This window comes from Coregonus lavaretus (genome assembly GCF_964263955.1).
Source record: "Coregonus lavaretus genome assembly, chromosome: 38".
NCBI lineage: Eukaryota > Metazoa > Chordata > Actinopteri > Salmoniformes > Salmonidae > Coregonus > Coregonus lavaretus.
The window spans coordinates 28,153,427-28,172,679 of NC_140025.1; the positions used below are offsets into that span (position 1 = coordinate 28,153,427).

The window sequence follows — 19,253 nt, forward strand, 5'->3', positions numbered from 1 at the left end:
CCAACGGAGAGTGAGAATCTCAGAAATCTTAATCAGTATCTCATCATTTCGGGTAATTACTTGTAGAATCACTACAAAATCACTACAAAAAAAAACTACAGGCAAAATCCATCTGAAGAAGGCTATCTACGACTGTATGTTTGTGTTTGTGCACATGTATCTATGAATGTGTATTTCATTCTGTAACAGATCCTCAGGGCTTAGTGAGTGTCAGTAGTTGGCTGCTGTATTCTCCCTCAGACTCCGATTGGCTCTCCTGTACAGTCTCTCTGTCTGAGGAAGAGAAGAGGGAGGGAAGAATAATACCCAGAGCTCCAATGGAGGGTGAGCATTTCAGAAATGGTTATCAATACCTTTAACATTTAATATCTCAATATTGAACTATTTCAGTCAGTTCACTCAGTTACACATGATGTAAGTTCAAGTTCAAGTTTACTTATACCCATAGCAGTATACAAATCAAAACCCATTGGTATGACATATCTAAATACTTTATTTAATTGATGAAGGGTACGATAGACAAGGGACCTATAATCAGAGAAAATAAGCCGGTCCGGTATGTAATACATTTAAAAAGAAGAAAGAAAAATCTTTACCAATTAGGCCCATAAAAGATGTTGGTGGTCCTGTTCCGGCAAGAAATGACATCTACTTTCACCCCTGCCTAAAATGAAAAGCAAGGTACAGTATCACACATTCAATTTGTCATATGTGTGGTACATCTGTTGTTTGACTTGAGAGTGTACAGGGCACGTATTATTCTATTTAGTGGCAAAAAATATATATGGGGCACCAAAAATGTAGGAGGTGACAGGTTAATATGATGTTATCCCAAGTTTTCAGCATCAGAAATCCCTCTTATTATTACTATGAATTAGGCACTAACTAAGGACTCAATTTATCAGGATTTGAGTGCCTTATTGGTTAAAAAAATATAGTTTACTAAATATCATGGCAATTCATGAACTGATAATCAATGGTAAATGGCTGCTACTCTCAACTACAGAGTAATGTTCTATTAAAGCTTAAGTGGTTTTTCTTCCTTCTACAGGACATTGGAGTCTTGGGGGCTTCATCACATTACTGGTCATCAATATTTTAGTCATCTCTACCCTAATTGGGCTCTTCTTCTGGAACAAAAAAACAGGTATATTAACAAGATTATATTATTAAATTCCATGGCCAAGTCATCACAAACCAACTTCAAATCAAGTCAGACTGATTACTTGGATGATTTGGGCATGAAATTGAAAACATGTTAATGTTGGGTACATTGACCTACATTGGTTTTCTTTGGAGAATGTGTCAGTAAGCAGTGAAAGTGGAAAAATCAAAGCATGGATTTCACTCTGTCCTTGTTCACATGAAACAATATGTAATGTTGTAATTTGGGTGAACTACCTCTTTAACCAACACTATTATCAAATACAGTGAGCTCCAAAGGTATTGGGACAGTGACATATTTTTGTGTGTTTTGGCTCTGTACTCCAGCACTTTGGATTTGAAATGATACAAAGACCATGAGTTTAAAGTGCAGACTGTCAGCTTTAATCTGCCTAGAAAGTGCTATGCAAACTGATATGGAATCAGTCCCAAGAGGTAAAATGAAATTCTATCAATTATCTATTATTATATTATATATGAATATTATTATCTTTAGAAAATTCACTTTTTCACCTCATATGCACAATCATTCAGAATTGCTTATTAGTATATTGAACACCACTCGCAGGAAAACAAGATGGTACATATCTGTCGTTAAAATCTAAAATCAAATCTGTACTCCAGTACTTTGAATTTGAAATTATACAATTAATATGTGATTAAAGTGCAGACTGTCAGCTTTGATTTGAGGGTATTTTCATCCACATCGGGTAAACCATTTAGAAGTTACAGCACTTCTTGTACATAGTCCCCCCCTTTTAGTGGACAAACAGAATTGGGACAAATTCACTTAAACTGTCTGTGTATTAAAGTAGTAAAAATGTAAGTATTTGGTCCCATATTCATAGCACACAATGACTACATCAAGCTTGTGACTTTACACATTTGCTGGATGCATTTGCTGTTTGTTTTGGTTGTGTTTCAGATTATTTTGTGCACAATTGAAATAAATGGTAAATAATGTTTGTGTCATTTTGGAGTCACTTTTATTGTAAATAAGAATATAATATGTTTCTAAACACTTCTACAATCATGTGGATAATACCATGATTACGGATAATCCTGAATTAATCATCAATAATAATGAGTGAGAAAGTTACAGACGCACAAATATCATACCCCCATAAAATGCATGTCTTGGGGGTATGTTATTTGTATCTTTTGTTTTATGATGTCAGAGCCAAAACACCCCAAAAAGTGTCACTGTCCCAATACTTTACATCAGTCTACGCATGTGAGGAAACATTTTGTACTCCCAAGATTTAAAGGTGTGCACATTTGAGATGTGCACATTTGTGTAAATGAACTCCAGCCATGATACAAATTTGTGACATGAGAACTCAGATACTTGGGTGACATTTTATTTGTTGTATGTTTGCTCTTCGCATATAGGCTCTGCTCTTCGGGGTGCTCCTCGCTCCTCGCTCATTTCCCTGATCATAGCCAAGCTATGAGTAAAGAGCAGAGTAACTGCCATTATCCAGAAGTACCTGCTGCTTCCTGAGATCACTCAGGATGACCATTCCACTAATAGTATACTGTACATGTTTTCACATTTTCACATCTTGATATTAGTGTCATTGCATTTCAGATAAAACAGAGCCTAATGAAAGGCCAGCAGGTAAGAATTACATTTTTCCCGCAAGTCTATTTGTTGTATTTTTACACATCATATTGACTTGTAATTTTCTTTAATTTTGGTTTCTTTGACCAACTTCATTAAATAGAAGAAGCAGCTCTTCTTGAAGGTAAATAGTGTTGAAACTAATTTCTATTAAACCTTGCAAAGGTAACCCTTTAATAATCAATTATTTAAATGTTTTTATATAATCAATTATATTAATAATCATATGTGTCATTGTACACTGATGATTTATGTTTTATTTTAAATCCACAACTTGAATCCCTCCACAGCCTCATAGAGGATCTAGATACATTTTCTAACCTCTGGATTACAACCAAATAATGATAAATGTACTGTATTACGTATTGGATCACAAAAAAATTATTTTTTTAAATTACCATGTAGTTTACCAATAAAATGGTCTGATGGTGATGTGGATATACTCGGAATACATATCCTATATATATATTTTTTAAATGTAAAATAAAAAAGTTCTAACAAAAAATTAATATGTTTCACTCTTGGCAGAAGGTGTCATGCAAACTGACACAGAAAAAGCTACACAGACAGAATGTGTCCTAAAAGGTAAATGTATTTTTACAAACAATTTTATTTCTCTAGTCTTTTGAAAATGTACTAATTCAACATGCATGCACAATCATTCATATAATTGTTTATGAGCATTAACTGAACACTCCTAGGAAAAACAACTTTGTACATCCCAATAAAATCAATCATATGTTTCACTCTGTCTAGAAAGTGCTACACAAACTGATATGGAATCAGTCCCAAAAGGTAAAATGAGATTCTATCTATTATTATATTATATATTAATATTATTATCTTTAGAAAATGCACTTTTTCACCTCATATGCACAATCATTCAGAATTGATATTTGTATATTGAACAACACTCGCAGGAAAACAAGATTGTGCATGCCAATTCATTTTTTAATCTGTCAATAAAATCTCAAACCATTCAATTGCAGCATGGGGTGAAGTGAAAAGATTGAAAGGTAGGACACAAACACGTATCAAACACAATATCATTACACAACAGTTATATATGCACTGAGTATACAAAACATTGAGAACGCCTGCTCTTTCCATGACATAGACTGACCAGGTGAATCCAGGTGAAAGCTATGATCCCTTATTGATGTCACTTGTTAAATACACTTCAATCAGGGTGGATGAAAGGGAGGAGACAGTTAAATAAGTATTTTTAAGCCTTTAGACAATTGATACATGGATTGTGTATGTGTGCCATTCAGAGGGTGAATGGGCAAGACACAAGATTTATGTGCCTTTGAACGGGGTATGGTACACAGTAAAAAATGGGGTGTTAATATTTCAGAGTAAAGTTATTTTAACCCAGATAGAGTATTTTCAACATTTTTGAGAGTAAAGTTGCTCTATCAGTGGAGTTAAAAGTGAGTGTAAAAATCTGCAGATACGCAGTGACAATTTCAACTCTACAGCAGTGATGAATACCCGCCACTCTGCTTTGCTGAAGTTTGGCACGTACGTTGGTGGAGGAAGATTGCGAAGGAGTAGCTAGGCCACAGATATTGCTAGGTAAGTTACATCCCCGTTTTTTCAACACCAAACCGGTATTTTTTAACTTTACATAATTTTAGAGTTGTGCTGATGTCAAGGTCATATTTTAAGTTACGAGTTCCATGCGGCGGTCCCCCTTGCAGTGAGCTCGTCATCAGCCAGCTAAATTAGCTTGTAAGTTCAGATGGTTGACAGTAATAACTGTTATATGATATACCCATGGAATATGTTTGATATTTTTGTGAATGGCTTGCTGTTTCATATGGCTAAAAATAGGTAACGTTAACTTAGCTAATCAGTTCGTTTGAAGGACACCACTGTTTGGCATGAGCGCAGATTGTGCTTGTCATGCGGTTAGCTAGCTTGCAATCAGTATCGGTAACTGTCTTTCTTTGTGTTGCAATATTTTCACGAATGAAGTTTGTCAGAATGGTAAATACGTAAAATAACGTTCGCTAACAACAAAACATTTATACAGATAGTATTGTTAGCTAACGTTATTGTATAGCTTCCCAGGCTTCCTTACACTAACGTTAACTGTTTTTTATAAAGCTATATATAACGGTAATGTTAGCATGCTTCTGATAGTTAGCCAGCTAATGTTGGTGTTATAAAACGATAACTTAGATCACTGATTTGCATGACGGGTTTGTTTAACATTGCTTAACCATTTTAATGGTTAGCTACTGTTCGAACTAAAATGGCTAATGAGCTAGCTTACTTTGACACATAGCTAGTTATTTGGTAGCTAATGGGACAATGTGCCTCTAAACTTGAACTAGCCTACACCCATTTGCTGCAGAAAATGGCAGCTTAACGTTATATTCAACCAGCACAACTTTGTCTACTTCAGCCTTTGTAATTGCAGTGTAACGTCTAAGTAATGCATAGTGCATTGCGTAGCTAGTACTACTGAGATAAATGGATAGTTAGCTAACGCTTAGTTGAACCAGCACTAAATGATGATTTTGAATATATATTTTCTTTGTTAACAGAGGCAAAATGCTGTTGCGTGTTCAGCTCGGGGAAGAGCAGAAATACGTCAAGCTGTCTGAGCTGACATTCAATGCTTTCTTGAAAGAAGGTAGGTATAATAGGTTAAAGCAATACATATCACCCTAATGACAAAATAATACAGCATTAAGCTATTATCTTATGATATCTATTTAGGTCTATAGTCATTTCTGCTGTGCTTTATATTTTCAGTAACATAAAATCAGGTGCAGATCCTTGTCTTTCATCATTTTGTGAACACATGAGGCAACCTTAAGTATGAACTTGGATTCTTGTGAGAAGGGAATGCATGTTTTTCTTTTTTTTCTCCTTTTTTTAACAGTGTGTCTAAAATTCAACATACCAGAAAGCAGAAAGCCAGACATTAAGGTGTATGACCAGTCTGACACAGAAGTTGACTCAGATGTTTTTGAAGAATTAGTAAAGGAGTCACCTGGAACTTTCAGAATCATGCTGGGCAATGGACTTGGTATTCATTCATTCAATTAGTTTTTTAGTTTAAAGGCCAGAATGAGAACCTTTATTGTCTTAAAAATAACAGTTTATTGTAATATGTTTCTATGTTTTGCACAAATTTCATAATGAACAGATACCTCTCATTCATCATCATGCTCGGGTACATCTGATGACACCATCATTCTGAATTTCACTGTGTGTGACGATGTTGAAGAAGTAGCGGCTGGCGAAGGAAGCCAGCCTAAAAGGCCATGCCACATAAACTATGAGGCAAAAGCAGTAAGTGGTGAACATTGCTGTTAAGTCCAATCTGAATGTTGTTTCATCATGTGACAGCATTACATATTGTTTTACAATTACGGAAAGCACATTTCTTTCCACCTATAGCTGATTGAAAAAATCCTAACATCAAAGCCTGGTGGTGAACGCATTATGCAAGAGTATGGAAAAACCAAATCTCTGACAGATGCCACCAGAAGACAGATGATCAACATACTTGCTGCTGAGATGACAGAAACACATGGGTAAGCATTAAGCATATAGATGGGCTGTAAAGAAACATTGTTATTATTTTCCGGTTATTAATTATGTAAAATGTGTTGTGCAATATCAATTCAGTGTGATGTTAACTTTGAATTCATATGCTAGGACATCCCCCCCCCAAAAGTGTCAGAGTGATGTATGCACAGGGGATAGTAGCTTTGTTTCCCTATCTAGAAGACCCATACTCACAACATGGATATGTAAGTAAATGGGTTATTGCAACATTATGCACATATTCACTCTATGAAATGGGAATAGTACTCCTTTATAATTTATTTATAATAATATAGGATCATTACTACGATCCGGAGAGTGGTTCCGGATACCTTGCATGGCGATTGAAGACCATACAAAGAAAAACAGCAGAGGAAAGAGGTGCCTCAGTCAGCAAATCTCCTAAAGGTATGTTTTCTGATCAGTGACATGTAATTATAATGGTGACCTGTGAATTGTACAGAAAGGATTTCTTAACACTGTATTTTGTCTTAAGTTGGTGGGCCAGGCCGTGATCGTCAGCCCTTCACCTATGACAGAGAGCCATCTGATGAGGATGTGGAAGCAGCTATTGCTGTTTTGAGACACTCTGCTGATGAAAACACTGTCCGTGAGAAGATGAAAATGACCTTCATATATCGGCAAGCAATGGTCAACGATGAAGCCAAATCATCAGATGTCTTCTCGGTCTTCCCAAGATTTCTGGACACACCAGGACTGGTATGACAACTTAATTCACTGCATCACCAAAAATATCCAATGAAGAATAAGGTAACACTCATTATTTCTGTCTTTGTGTGTTACATTGCAGATAGAACAAGATTTCAGACTTCTGTTTGGTGAGGCCACAGCCAACAAATTCTTGGAGAAGTGGCCAACCACTTTCAAAGCAAAAGTAATAAAGGAAAGCCATGGACTTGTATCCACCACAGAACTCTTGGATTTGATGCGCAATGCTGAGTCAGCTGCTGAAGTTGAGAATGGTATGAATGAACTGTTTTACTTTTTATGTGGATAATGTAGGTGTGCATTATATGTCCATAATGGTGCAAGTTGTGAATAAGACTGTTATGCTACGGCACAATGTTAACCAGGTTTTTATTTACTTATTTGTAGGCTGGGACAGTGACATGTCTGCCATCTTGCTGCTGCTACATTTGCTACCACCATCTGCACAAGGTAGAAAGAGGCAGGGAAAGATGTCTGCATATCAAGCTGTAGATCAGCTCATCAGATTTCAAAAGGTATGCTTAACAGTTGTTTAAAATATATATTCCATCATCTCAATCTTGTGCACAGTTTGAGGTGATCTTATCTATTGTCAGAGGTTAGTCACCAAAACAATTCTGTTGAATGTGTTTTTTTTGTAGGTTGGAACCAGTGTGCAGCAGCATCTTGACAACATCACCCAAAGCAGTCAGCCCTACCTTCTCGCCCAGGGATCCACACAGAGCAGCATTCACTCCTACTTCATTGTGGTTGACAAGCATGCTCTTCCATGCAAGGCAACAGGTTCAGTAGGAGCTTTTGACGAAGTCTTTAAAGCCCATTACGTATTTGGTACGTCATACAGTTCTTCCTTGAGCAGCTTTTTCACTTTTGTGCAAACAACCATCTATAACATCGACATGGGGGAAACAAAGGAGACTCCTAGAGTTGCTGAGTTGCGAGCAAGAATGGTGCGTTAGTTGAGATAAAACTATGAAGTGTTTTCTTTGCAAAAGTGACCATGGAAGTCCAAACAACCTTGTTAAGCACCTTAAGATAATTCATGGGCTATGTACAGGCAGGACTCTTTTTCTGAAATGTGGTCAAGAAGGATGCTCACGTTCTTTTGGTAGCTTTTCTGGTTTTAGAAAACATCTTAACAAGTGCCACGGAGAAAGTTTAGTAGATTCTATAGAAGATGATCTTTCAGACCCTCAAAGTACCGTCAACACCAGTAATATTTCTCATGTTGAAGTGTCGACTGAATGTTTAGAGGCTGAGTCAGAGTTATCTTCGCCATACATTGTAAATAGTTGTGCAGCTGTTATTTCTGATCTAAAGGCAGCAGGTGTTGGTCAAAGTACAGTAAATACTGTAGTGATTTCCATGGAAGAGATTGTTCAAGATATTCATCAGCATGCTAAAGAAACAGTGATAAAGCATGTATTTAGTAATGAAAGAGAAACAGAAATGTGCAAGAAAGTTGAGGCGTGTTTTGAGGGGTTAGAGAATCCTTTCACAGTTCTAAATTCGGAATACAAGCGATCAAAATTTATGACTGCCAAGTGGGAAATAGTAGAACCAGTTGAATGTGTGATTGGTTCAAGATTTGACACAAGACTAAATAAAAAGACTGGAACATATGATCAGGTAGTAGTTCAAGATAAATTCATGTATATTCCAATTTTATCTACACTGCAGTCAATATTTAAAAGTCAGTATTTTGCAGAAATGTTGCAAAGCTCAGCTACCAGCAACTCTAGACTGAGAGATATTTGTGATGGATCTTTTTTTAAAAGTCACCCCCTGTTCTCAACTGAGAAGCAGACAATACAGGTCCAGATGTTCTATGATGATTTTGAGGTCGCCAACCCATTGGGTTCCAAGCGAGGTATTCATAAATTGGGTGGAGTATATTTTACTTTAAGAAACTTCTCTCCAAAATGGAATTCTTTTTTGGCTAACATACACCTGTGCGCCTTATTTCATACTCAAGATGTTAAACGATATGGTTTTAGTGAAATTTTTGCTCCCATTGTTCGAGACATTAAAGTGTTAGAGAGCGATGGTATTGAGATTCCATTATACAGTGGTTATGTACGTGGCACTGTAGTACAGGTAACAGGTGATAATTTGGGTTTGCATAGTTTGTTTGGTCTGGTGGAGTCTTTCAGTGCAAGGTACTGTTGCAGGTTCTGTTTAGCAGAAAAGGAGGACTTTCAAACAGAATTCTCTGAAGATTCTTCCAAAATAGTTTTACGCACCAAAGATATGCATACTGCTCACTGTCAAGAAATGGCTTGTAATCCATCCCTTCCGTATGTTTTTGGTGTGAAAAGGTCATGCATATTAAATTCATTGAGGTATTTTCACACAACTGAGAACTTCTCAGTTGATGTGATGCATGATGTGTTAGAAGGGGTTGGCCAGTACGAATTGAAGTTATTATTTCTGTATTTGAATGAAAAACATGTTACATCAGGAGAAATACATTCAAGAATACAAAGTTTTGATTATGGTTTCACAGAGAGAAATAACAGGCCTGTGACTGTTAATTTAAGTGAAGGATCTAATGATCTGGGACTGAATGCAATTCAGTCCTGGTGCTTACTTAGGAATGTTCCTCTTATCTTTGGAGATTTGGTAACTTCTACTGACCAACACTGGGGCCTGCTTCTTTTATTATTGCAAATAATTAACATTATATTCTCGCCCATGTTATCTCAAGGTCTATGTGTATATTTAAAACATTTGATTGTTGATCACCATACACTGTTTAAGAAGTTGTATCCTCAGAAAAAACTTTTACCAAAGCACCATTTTCTTATCCACTATCCCCGCTGCATCCAGAAAATAGGGCCTGTACTTCATAGTTGGTGTATGAGGTATGAAGGCAAACATAATTTTTTCAAAAAACAGCTTAAATCGTTTAAAAATATTACCAAAACGCTGGCAAAAAAGCATCAGAATCATATGGCATATAGTTGGCGAAGATCAACAACTTTTAGTCGGTTAGATATTGGTCCAGGAAAAATGGTGGCTTTAAATATGGTAAAAGGAGGTTCTGAAATTGCTTTGGCAATGCAAGTGCCCAGTAGCATTCAGGTTATGAAGGTTAATTGGGCTAAACATAATGGGTATGTTTATCGCCCACACTTGGTTATCTGTGGCGAAGTTGACTCTGAAGTGCCCTTGTTTTATCAGATTGAGTCAGTTCTGATAATGTGTGAAAAACTGTTACTACTCACAGTGCCTTTAGTTACAGTAACTTTTCAAGAACATTTCCATGCATATGAGGTGATCAGATCAAAGCATGATTTAGTTTTTTTTCATGTCGACAACCTGCACTACCCTAGACCTTTTGACATACAAAGGTCATATGGAGGAAATGACACAGCTCTCCTTGTTGTGCCATATTGCTTTCTCTGGTGAACATTTTTATGATGTTATACTTCTGTCATAGACAAGGCAATGGGTGTACAATGTAAATTCACGGACATTGAAATTATACTTTTTTTTTTCAATAAATGTGGGTGCTCTCATCTTGTATTATTGTGCTTTGTTTTATTTGATAGTATTGATATTTCTATAATTCAGTAACACTACATCATATGATTTAAATTAAAAAAAAAAAAACACTGTAGAGAAATGAAAAGTAAATATCATTACACTTCAAAGTGTCATTTTTTAAAGTAAAATTGTAGTTGACTTAACTCTATACAGTGTAATCATATTACTCTCAACAGTGTGATTAAACTACAGTGTTAAATATTTTGACACATTTCATTGTTATTTTTTACACAATATGGAGTAGAATTAACTCTAAAAGTTTTACACTGACCAAAGAGTACATTTTACACTGATTTTGAGTGGGACCAAATGTTATCTGAAACAGAGTTAAATTCAACTCGATAGGAGTTAAATTAACACTTCTGTTTTTACTGTGTAGTAGATGCACCGGTTTGTGTCAAGAACGGCAACGTTTCTGGGGGGGTGTAACTCAATATTAGAAAGGTGTTCCTAATGTTTGGTAAGCTCAATGTAGCATAACATGAGCAATACATATAATTTAAGGACAACAATTAAATCCTCTTATTTTCTCTTAGTGGACATCACTCTGGAGCCAAAACCTTCTGACCCGGATCTGCATGTGTCTCTAGATAGGAAGAAGATCCGTTGTAAGAAATCAAAAGTAGCTGATGTGTCCACAGCTCCTTATGTCATTAGTGAGGACAAATTCAACTGTGGACAGATATACTGGGAATTGATGGTGAGGGATAAAGCGAAAAAAAAAAAACTGTCATGGTATGTTGGAGTGGCCACAGACACAGCAGTCAACAAAACTGGGGTTGTCCCCTTAACCCCTGAGAATGGTTTCTGGGTTTTTACATATGAAGAAGAGAAAGGTTATTATGTCCATGCTGACCCTCAAATGCCAGTATCTGGAAATGGAAGTCCTTTAATATTATTAGACCTAAAAGAATCTGGAGAAAAAATTCTTACAACACTGGGAGTGTTCTTAGATTGTGACAGACAGATGCTTTCCTTTTATGATGCTGAATCAAAGGCACATCTGTACAGTTTCTTTAACGTTGTGTCATCTAAAGGATTCTTCGCTGTATTCAGCCCTGGGTTACGTGACACCTATCCCTTAACAATTAAATTACTCTAGATGAGAAAGGTTAAGACATGCCACAATAATGGATTTTGTTTTAGAGGCACAGAGTTGATATAAAAGCGTATTATAACACTCTTAGACACTCTCAGAACATACAAAGACATACATTTTATACTTGAAATGTAGGTTGAACTTGAAATGTTATTCAGTTTAAAAATGGCATGAATATTGAATGTTTTTCTTTCCATCTTTAAAAAAAAATCATTTGAAGCAAAAAAAATTGAAAATGATTTATAGTTCTCTACCTGTAGTGAGATCTTCTGTAATAAATATCCCAAACATTCTGAATTCTGTATTCAATGTTGACATAATATATCCTGATATTAAATAAATGTAATCAGTTTATGGAAACCAGAACTAACTTAATTCACATTGAGGGTAAAAGGCTATAAAATATTGACCATCATGGACTCAAACAGGTCAGCTGTCATATCAGGCTATTTTGTATTCCAGTACACTACCTCTACTCAGTGGTCTTTTAATGCACCGTACAGTGTGGACCATGATGACACACAATATGAAAAGGCTTCCATAGGAGACTGCATCTCTTGGTATTTTTCCACTATTGGAATGAAGGGTTTAAGAAATCTCCACCTTCTAGTCTTCACTTTATAAATTAAACATGACAAATTCAGTAGGCTTGTGTGTGTGTGTGTGTGTGTGTGTGTGTGTGTGTGTAATGGACTCTTCTTCTGACTCATTTACATGAAAAGAAGATGGTCGGTGGCCCCATTCCCTTCTGGCTCATGTTCCTGGGCCAATGGCTTGAATCCCCCAGCCACTTCAGTAGCAAGATAATAATCATACATTCTATGAATAGTTCCAGTTGATGTGCACATCAGGTGCTGTACTGTAAAAGCAAACTAACAAGGATATGCAGTTTGTGTTTGGTTAATGAATAAGTCAGAAGTGTAATTTACTAGGCCTCCCGAGTGGCGCTGAGGTCTAAGGCACTGCATCGCAGTGCTTGAGGCGTCACTACAGCCCCAGCTTCGATCCCAGGCTTTGTCACAGCCGGCCGTGTGGGATTTCCTTGTCCCATCGCGCTCTAGCAACTCCTTGTGGCGGGCCGGGCGCCTGCAAGCTGACTTCAGTCGCCAGTTGGAAGGGGTTTCCTCCGACACATTGGTGCAGCTGGCTTCCGGGTTAAGCGAGCAGTGTGTCAAGAAGCAGTGCGGCTTGGTAGGGTCGTGTTTTGGAGGATGCGTGGCTCTCGACCTTTGCCTCTCCCGAGTCTGTAGGGGAGTTGCAGCGATAGGACAAGACTGTAACTACCAATTGGATATCACGAAAAAGGGGTAAAAGTACAAACAACCAAAACATTTGTCATTTACTTGAGGGGAGAAAGTAAAATTACTGACAATGAGAAAGAGAGAGGTCGTAGACGAGAGGGAGAAGGCAGTTATCCTTCTCACTATTCTGTTATTATTCGTAAAATACAAATATAGTAAACTGTGATATGTACGATGGTCATGAATCTATAGCATTATCCGAAGATTTCAAACCGAAAGCGGATTTTGAGTTTACAATCGCAGAAAAACTGAAGGAGAGAGACAATGCACTCAGGTACAAATGCTTTTTAGATGACTATCCTTTCCAGTATACAAATACTTTTCTGTGTCTCTCCACTCTTCCCCTTGCTTAAATAATATTTGTAATATGTAGAAATGTTCAAAGGATTGGCGATTTATTTATTATTTACAAAATAAGTTATTGCTTCATACTGCATGAATCATATAATTTATAAACCAGCAACACAGATTTCAATTGTAATTGTATTATATTTTTCTACATGGCTGTCAGTGTGGCTGTCTTTTTTGGAGGAAATATTTTAGTACTAAAGTAATCAAACTGCTTCACTGTCTGTAGGTCCAACGTTCACTTTTAATTAATTGCTGTCTTTCTTTAATTGCCCATTGTATATTGGCTGCATGGATGAACATGATGGGAGAATGAGGTGTATCGCGTTATTGGAAAGTCCCGCTATTCAGCGGGCAGGCCTACCAGTTTGAACTAGATGGAGTGCCACAGAAGTGACTTTTCGTAGCAGGTTAGGAGAATTTACACAGCAGGTCAGGATAATTAACATGGCAGGTTACGAGAATTAGGTCAAGGTTAGAAAAAGGGTTAGGGTTAGCTAAAACGCTAACATTTTCCAAGACGCGACTCAAACATCTAGCCACAATCATGCATGCCCTCAGAACAGCATTTGTTTCCAATAACACCAATCTGCTGAAAATGACCCATTAGATGCAGCAACCAATAGCAGGATTCGACTTTATAGAATATTTATTTATGGAAATTCCTATTTTGACATCAATTTGTTAAACTGCAGTGGGTTACAAATGCACTGAATGGAGGTAGCAAGTGATACAGGTCATAGCTAGACAGTACACTACCACATCCTATTCATAGGGTGCAGCTGCCTGGGGCGAGTTGCTTGAAGCGCCAGCAAGGGTTGATAAGTGAGTAATGATTTACAGGTGTTGATTGGCAATTGATTGCAAAGTAAGAAGTGTCATCTCGGACTGGGCAGTCTTCCCACGTTTGTTTGATACATGTTTAGTATGGCATGCCCTTTTCTTTATTTTTGGGATATATTATTATTTAGTGTCAACCTGAACACGAATGACCTGCTTGGGCTGGTTACACTATTTAAGACAGGAACAACAGTAGGTAGGTAGGTTTGTCGGGGAGGATGGGTGGGCGTATACCGCGACCGTCTAGCAATCCGAAGGTTGCGTGTACGAGTCGCATCAGGGACAACTGTAGCATTTTAGATAATCCTTCCCCTAGGCTAAATATTCAGACCTTAAGGTCGCTGTAATTACATCTTCCCTGTAAGGTCTTAACGGCAGGATGCTGTGATCAGGACACCGTGGAGCCGACGCGAGATATGTGATACAGCTACGAAACCTATTCTCCTGCTGCGCTACAATGGCATTAGTGGCTGTGATGTATTGGTCAACCAGGAGTTGATGGACAGTCGGAAGAGTGAATGAAATGGTAGGAGGGACATCCCAGCTTCAAGTGTTTCAGATTTCACGAAAACGGCAGTTTTAATTAACTAGTAGTATTCCAATCTCCTATCCCTTCATAATTTCTGGATAATTCGGAGTACAGTGACATATTCCATCCCTGGATTGAGGTACGCTTTCCCAGCCATATACCGAGCCACCGGGCTCTGGCTGTCCACATTCTGGCATTGTACCGTTCTGACTAGAGAGAATAAATAAGAAAGTCAGATTCTGTCTAACCCTCCCCGTAATCCTATTCCTAGCCTTCTATGTACATTATTTTAACAATTGTCGTTAGTTCTCTTAACCTGCATTCAGGGCTGCCGGAAAACGTATGGCGTGGCGGCATTTGCCACAGCACTTTTCAATCACTTTTGATTTAAAATATCGACTTGTGTTAGAGGGGCAAATTGTTTTTTTTCCCTTCAGATTTGCCTCATGATTTGTCAACTCGTGCACAATTTCTGTCTTTCATATCAGAGTGCAGCTGCATCCTCTTTGCGTGTCAGATTGACGGAAATCGAAGGTTGGGTTAACCACGCACAAAGCTCAAAGCTCTCCACTTTCCTCCAGTATTTATTTAGCAAGTGTTTTATTTATTTTTATTTAATTTCACGTTTATTTAACCAGCTAAGCCAGTTGAGAACAAGTTCTCATTTACAACTGCGACCTGGCCAAGATAGAGCAAATCAGTGCGATAAAAACAACAACACAGTGTTACATATGGGATAAACACAACGTACAGTCAATAACACAATATAAAATCTATATACAGTGTGTGCAAATGTAGTAAGTTATGGAAGTAAGGCAATAAATAGGCCATAGTGCAAAATAATTACAATTTAGTATTAACACTGGAATGATAGATGTGCAGAAGATGATGTGCAAATAGAGAAAATGTGAATTGGAAAACATTTGGTTTATATTCAAACATATATTCAAACATGGGCTGACTAGGCTACCATAATTATTAACTGGAATTAATCAATAAACACAAGATGACATAGACTGTGAGTAAATGTTTTATTAGACCTACAATTGCATAGGGCAAGACTACACAATGCAAACCTGCATGAAGCAAACTCAGCCCTGTGAGTTTTATTGTCCAATCATGTTGCTGTGTCTGTGTATAGGAAACACCCCTAGTCCTTCTTTAAAATATAATTAATATGAACAAGTACAAGGTTTCTGCAGTTTGACAGGGTTTTCAAAGGCTAGGAGTTTTTCCAAGAGTTTTTTTTTTAAACCATGTGACCTGATTAGAAAAACTCTGGTCCCACCATAGCCCATATTAAACCTTTTTACAACATAATCACATTATACTGTATAACATTGTTTCCCAAACTCGGTCATGGGGTCCCCAAGGGGTGCACGTTTTGGTTTTTGCCCTAGCACTACACAGTTGATTTCAAATAATCAAAGCTTGATAAGTTGCTTATTTGAATCAGCTTCGTAGGGCTACGACAAAAACCAAAAGGTCCCTTGGGGTCCCCAGGACCGAGTTTTGAAAATCCTGCCATATAAGGTCCGGCGTTTTACCTGGTTAGGTTACCAAATCAGGAAAACAACTGTGGCGCCACTCCTGCCTGCAATGTAAATTCTCCTAACCTTTGTCGTGAGTTGTCCTAACTTGCAATGTAAATGATTATAACCTTTGTAATTACATCGTAACAAGCAACCTGGTCTCACACCTTATGTAGAATTTGACTTGTCATTTTTCTCCACTGATTACTTGCCATATATTCTGTTGAACTCATTCGATCAGCTGTCCTAATGGTTGTGGTTTCTCCTCCATTAGTATTAGGTGATATCCCAGTTTTCTCTGTTGATGAAGCAAGAGGAGGTGTAGGTCAGGTGAACGTTACCTGTTCATCAGTGGGCTGATCACCACAACCTACTCTCACGTGGAGAAACAAAGAGGGGACAGAGATCAGACATGGACAAGAAGTACTCTACACATCTGGTAATTACATTACTTGCAATGATAACATACAAATTGATGTAAAATGTTCATTGTGATGATGGGTTCTAACTTCTAAACTTGAAATATGAAATATCCTTATTCATGTTACTGAGGGAGAGAGGGAAATGTAGAACGTTTACATTCTGTCAGAACATGTTATTGCTAGACATCAGGTATCCTATGGAGAGGAGAAGGGCCACAGTCTGGTTTCAGTTGTTGGGTTGTAATTTGAAATACTTGCTACACCAGAAGTTAATGGTTATATGTAGGAGGAATGTGTATGGTGGTGTCAATGGAGGTTGTATACATATACAAGCAACAGTACACCCAACACTATCAGTACTTTTAATAAAAAATAAACAATCTTCAGTTCTATTAACTGAAAATGTACAATTATTTGTGTAAAACTAACAGTGAAATACAAGTGACTCCTCCTCTGGCTTCAAAATATAACTCCAAACTCTCTCAGTAGTTCCATGGTAACTTGTTGGTCGCATTAGACTAGTTAGTATAGACCTAGGGGCAATTTCAGTGAAGACATAAACGCTGAGGCTCATGATAAGTGTTGTTTTTTGTGCTCTTTGAAACCAGAAACTGACGGTAAAAACACAACTTCTCAACAGAGGTTGAAACATTCATAACCGATGGGCACTACATCAACATACAAATTGTTTTGAAATCTCAGCAGACAATAGAACGTCTATGTTGCACAGTAATAACGCTATCGCTAATATTTAATATCACCACTTGTTACGAGGATTGAGAATCCACTTCCGGAACCCCTTGTTGGAGTCCTACAGTATGTGTAGACTCTCGAGTGATGACTAGCCTACTTTAGTTAACTAGTATGTGTTTGTACTTGCCTTTAACCCGTAAGGGGGAGTACTACTAAGCTATATGGAATTGTTTTAAGAAAGTCATACCAAGCATCATTTTGCTATTTGAATTTTAAGACCCCATGAAGTATCATTTATTTTTTTATAAAAATGTATTTGACAAAAAAATATTTTTGTCCTTACTGCTATAAGCCCATTCAAATGCATTAAATAACAGATTCACTACATGTAACAACAGATAGTCCCCCCCAAAAATCTAAAGGAAGTTTGTTTTGAAGTGTCTGTCCTATATCTGAGAGATATAAGAAAGATCAGGAAACAGTTGTTTTAACACCATCCTGTTCGTGAGAGTCAAACCGTAGGCCAAACCGTTCGGACGCTACAGAAGATTTTGTGAGAAGACCGATTTTCAGGATGTCTCATGGTCTGACAAACACTGCTCTGTCTCCTTTCACACAGATGCAGAAGTGCAACATAGGCAGATGCGGTGGATTGAGATGCATCCAATGCAAAAAAACATATTGTTAGCTTAAACTGACCGATTTTTATGGTGATTGGCGTGGACATCGACCAAAGCCAAAGTGTCAAAATGTTACAGCTCTGAAGGCTAGATATTTCAACTCTGTATGGCAGGGGGTCTCCAACTTCTCTAGCATGAAAGCTACTTTCCCCAGGTCCTTAGTGGACAAGAGAAAGTAGTGCACTATATTTTCTGTCAATATACCTGGTAAAATAATGGATAATAAAACAACTCTAAGGGGGGCCCAATAAAATCAGAGATTTGTTTTATATTTTCCCAAATGTATTATTTCTCCTAGTTTTAGATTATTTATTTTTTTACTCTCAAAATTACAATTGTTCATGGAGAAACATTGAAAGTACATGTTCTGAGTCCATATCAATGCTTAAATCACATCTGAAGACAATTTTGTAAAGTTTTTTGTTGTTGTTGTAATTCCTCTTTAATTGTGCATCTAGTCTAGCCAGTGAGGAATGTGCCATCTAGTGTGCTGTTCTAGAGATGGTTCTGTACTGCTGCAGCTCATTTCATTGAAAATAATAGATACAAATGATATACTTACTCATTGTATACTTCTGCCAGTTAAGCCTATTTGCAGTTAACATTTAATTGAACCCACAAGATGGGTATCACATCAACTGGCTACACAAGGAGTGATGGACCAATGTGCGCACCACATAGACAGACAAGGAGCAATATTGCTGGAAATTAAGTGGCAGATATTGTGTTAGGTTTGATTATAGTCGCTGGGAGCTTGCAGTGTCTGATGCTTGTGAGATTTGTTTATGACAGTTTTGCGGTGAAACATGTGAAAATTGTATGTACATTCAGAATTGTTTGGGGAGTTACTCATTGGTGGGCTGTGGATTGGGCTGCGGTAGTGCGTATGGCCCAGTACATCACTGGGGCCAAGCTTCCTGCCATCCAGGACCTCTATACCAGGCTGTGTCAGAGGACGGCCCTAAAAAATACATATATTTTCCACACAATTTGAATTGTAGGCTCTGTGTTTTCTATTTACTTGGTATTTGTTTTATGCAGATTGGCAGGTGAAAGAATTCAAAGGTAGGAAAAACAATCCATGGCAAGATTATTGCATGTTTATGTTGTGTTTAACATAATTATTGTATAGGCCTAGATTACATTACTTAAATTAAACTACTACTACAATTACTA

At 37.4% G+C, this 19,253-nt stretch overlaps 2 protein-coding genes and 1 long non-coding RNA gene across 3 annotated transcripts; all 3 read left to right on the top strand.

Annotated features, from left to right (window-relative positions):
* Positions 1 to 222: 222 nt before the first annotated feature.
* LOC311112118 (uncharacterized protein) lies at positions 223 to 3,863 on the top strand (the record flags this gene model as incomplete). The annotated part of the gene is made up of 7 exons (XM_084155097.1): positions 223 to 324; positions 1,052 to 1,147; positions 2,756 to 2,785; positions 2,892 to 2,912; positions 3,317 to 3,373; positions 3,545 to 3,583; positions 3,778 to 3,863. The coding sequence occupies exons 1-7, from the start codon at positions 318 to 320 to the stop codon at positions 3,861 to 3,863; spliced, it is 336 nt and encodes a 111-aa protein (XP_084011223.1). The 5' UTR covers positions 223 to 317.
* Positions 3,864 to 4,128: 265 nt separating this feature from the next.
* On the top strand, positions 4,129 to 7,020 carry LOC311112534 (uncharacterized protein). Its single transcript, XM_084155671.1, has 8 exons — positions 4,129 to 4,366; positions 5,344 to 5,432; positions 5,685 to 5,831; positions 5,952 to 6,097; positions 6,206 to 6,342; positions 6,467 to 6,561; positions 6,652 to 6,763; positions 6,852 to 7,020. Coding segments are annotated over exons 2-7 (609 nt in total). The 5' UTR covers positions 4,129 to 4,366; positions 5,344 to 5,350; the 3' UTR covers positions 6,654 to 6,763; positions 6,852 to 7,020.
* A 6-nt stretch (positions 7,021 to 7,026) lies between these two features.
* Positions 7,027 to 10,610, top strand: LOC311112535. The gene is made up of 4 exons (XR_014610878.1): positions 7,027 to 7,075; positions 7,167 to 7,338; positions 7,472 to 7,599; positions 7,726 to 10,610. It is a non-coding gene; the product is annotated as an uncharacterized lncRNA (long non-coding RNA).
* Positions 10,611 to 19,253: the final 8,643 nt, after the last annotated feature.

Coding starts and splice junctions, on each gene's coding strand:
- LOC311112534 (XM_084155671.1), top strand. CDS start 5,351: ATGCTGTTGCGTGTTCAGCTCGGGGAAGAGCAGAAATACGTCAAGCTG. Junction 5,433..5,684: donor CAATGCTTTCTTGAAAGAAG/GTAGGTATAATA, acceptor TTTTTTTAACAG/TGTGTCTAAAATTCAACATA. Junction 5,832..5,951: donor CATGCTGGGCAATGGACTTG/GTATTCATTCAT, acceptor CATAATGAACAG/ATACCTCTCATTCATCATCA.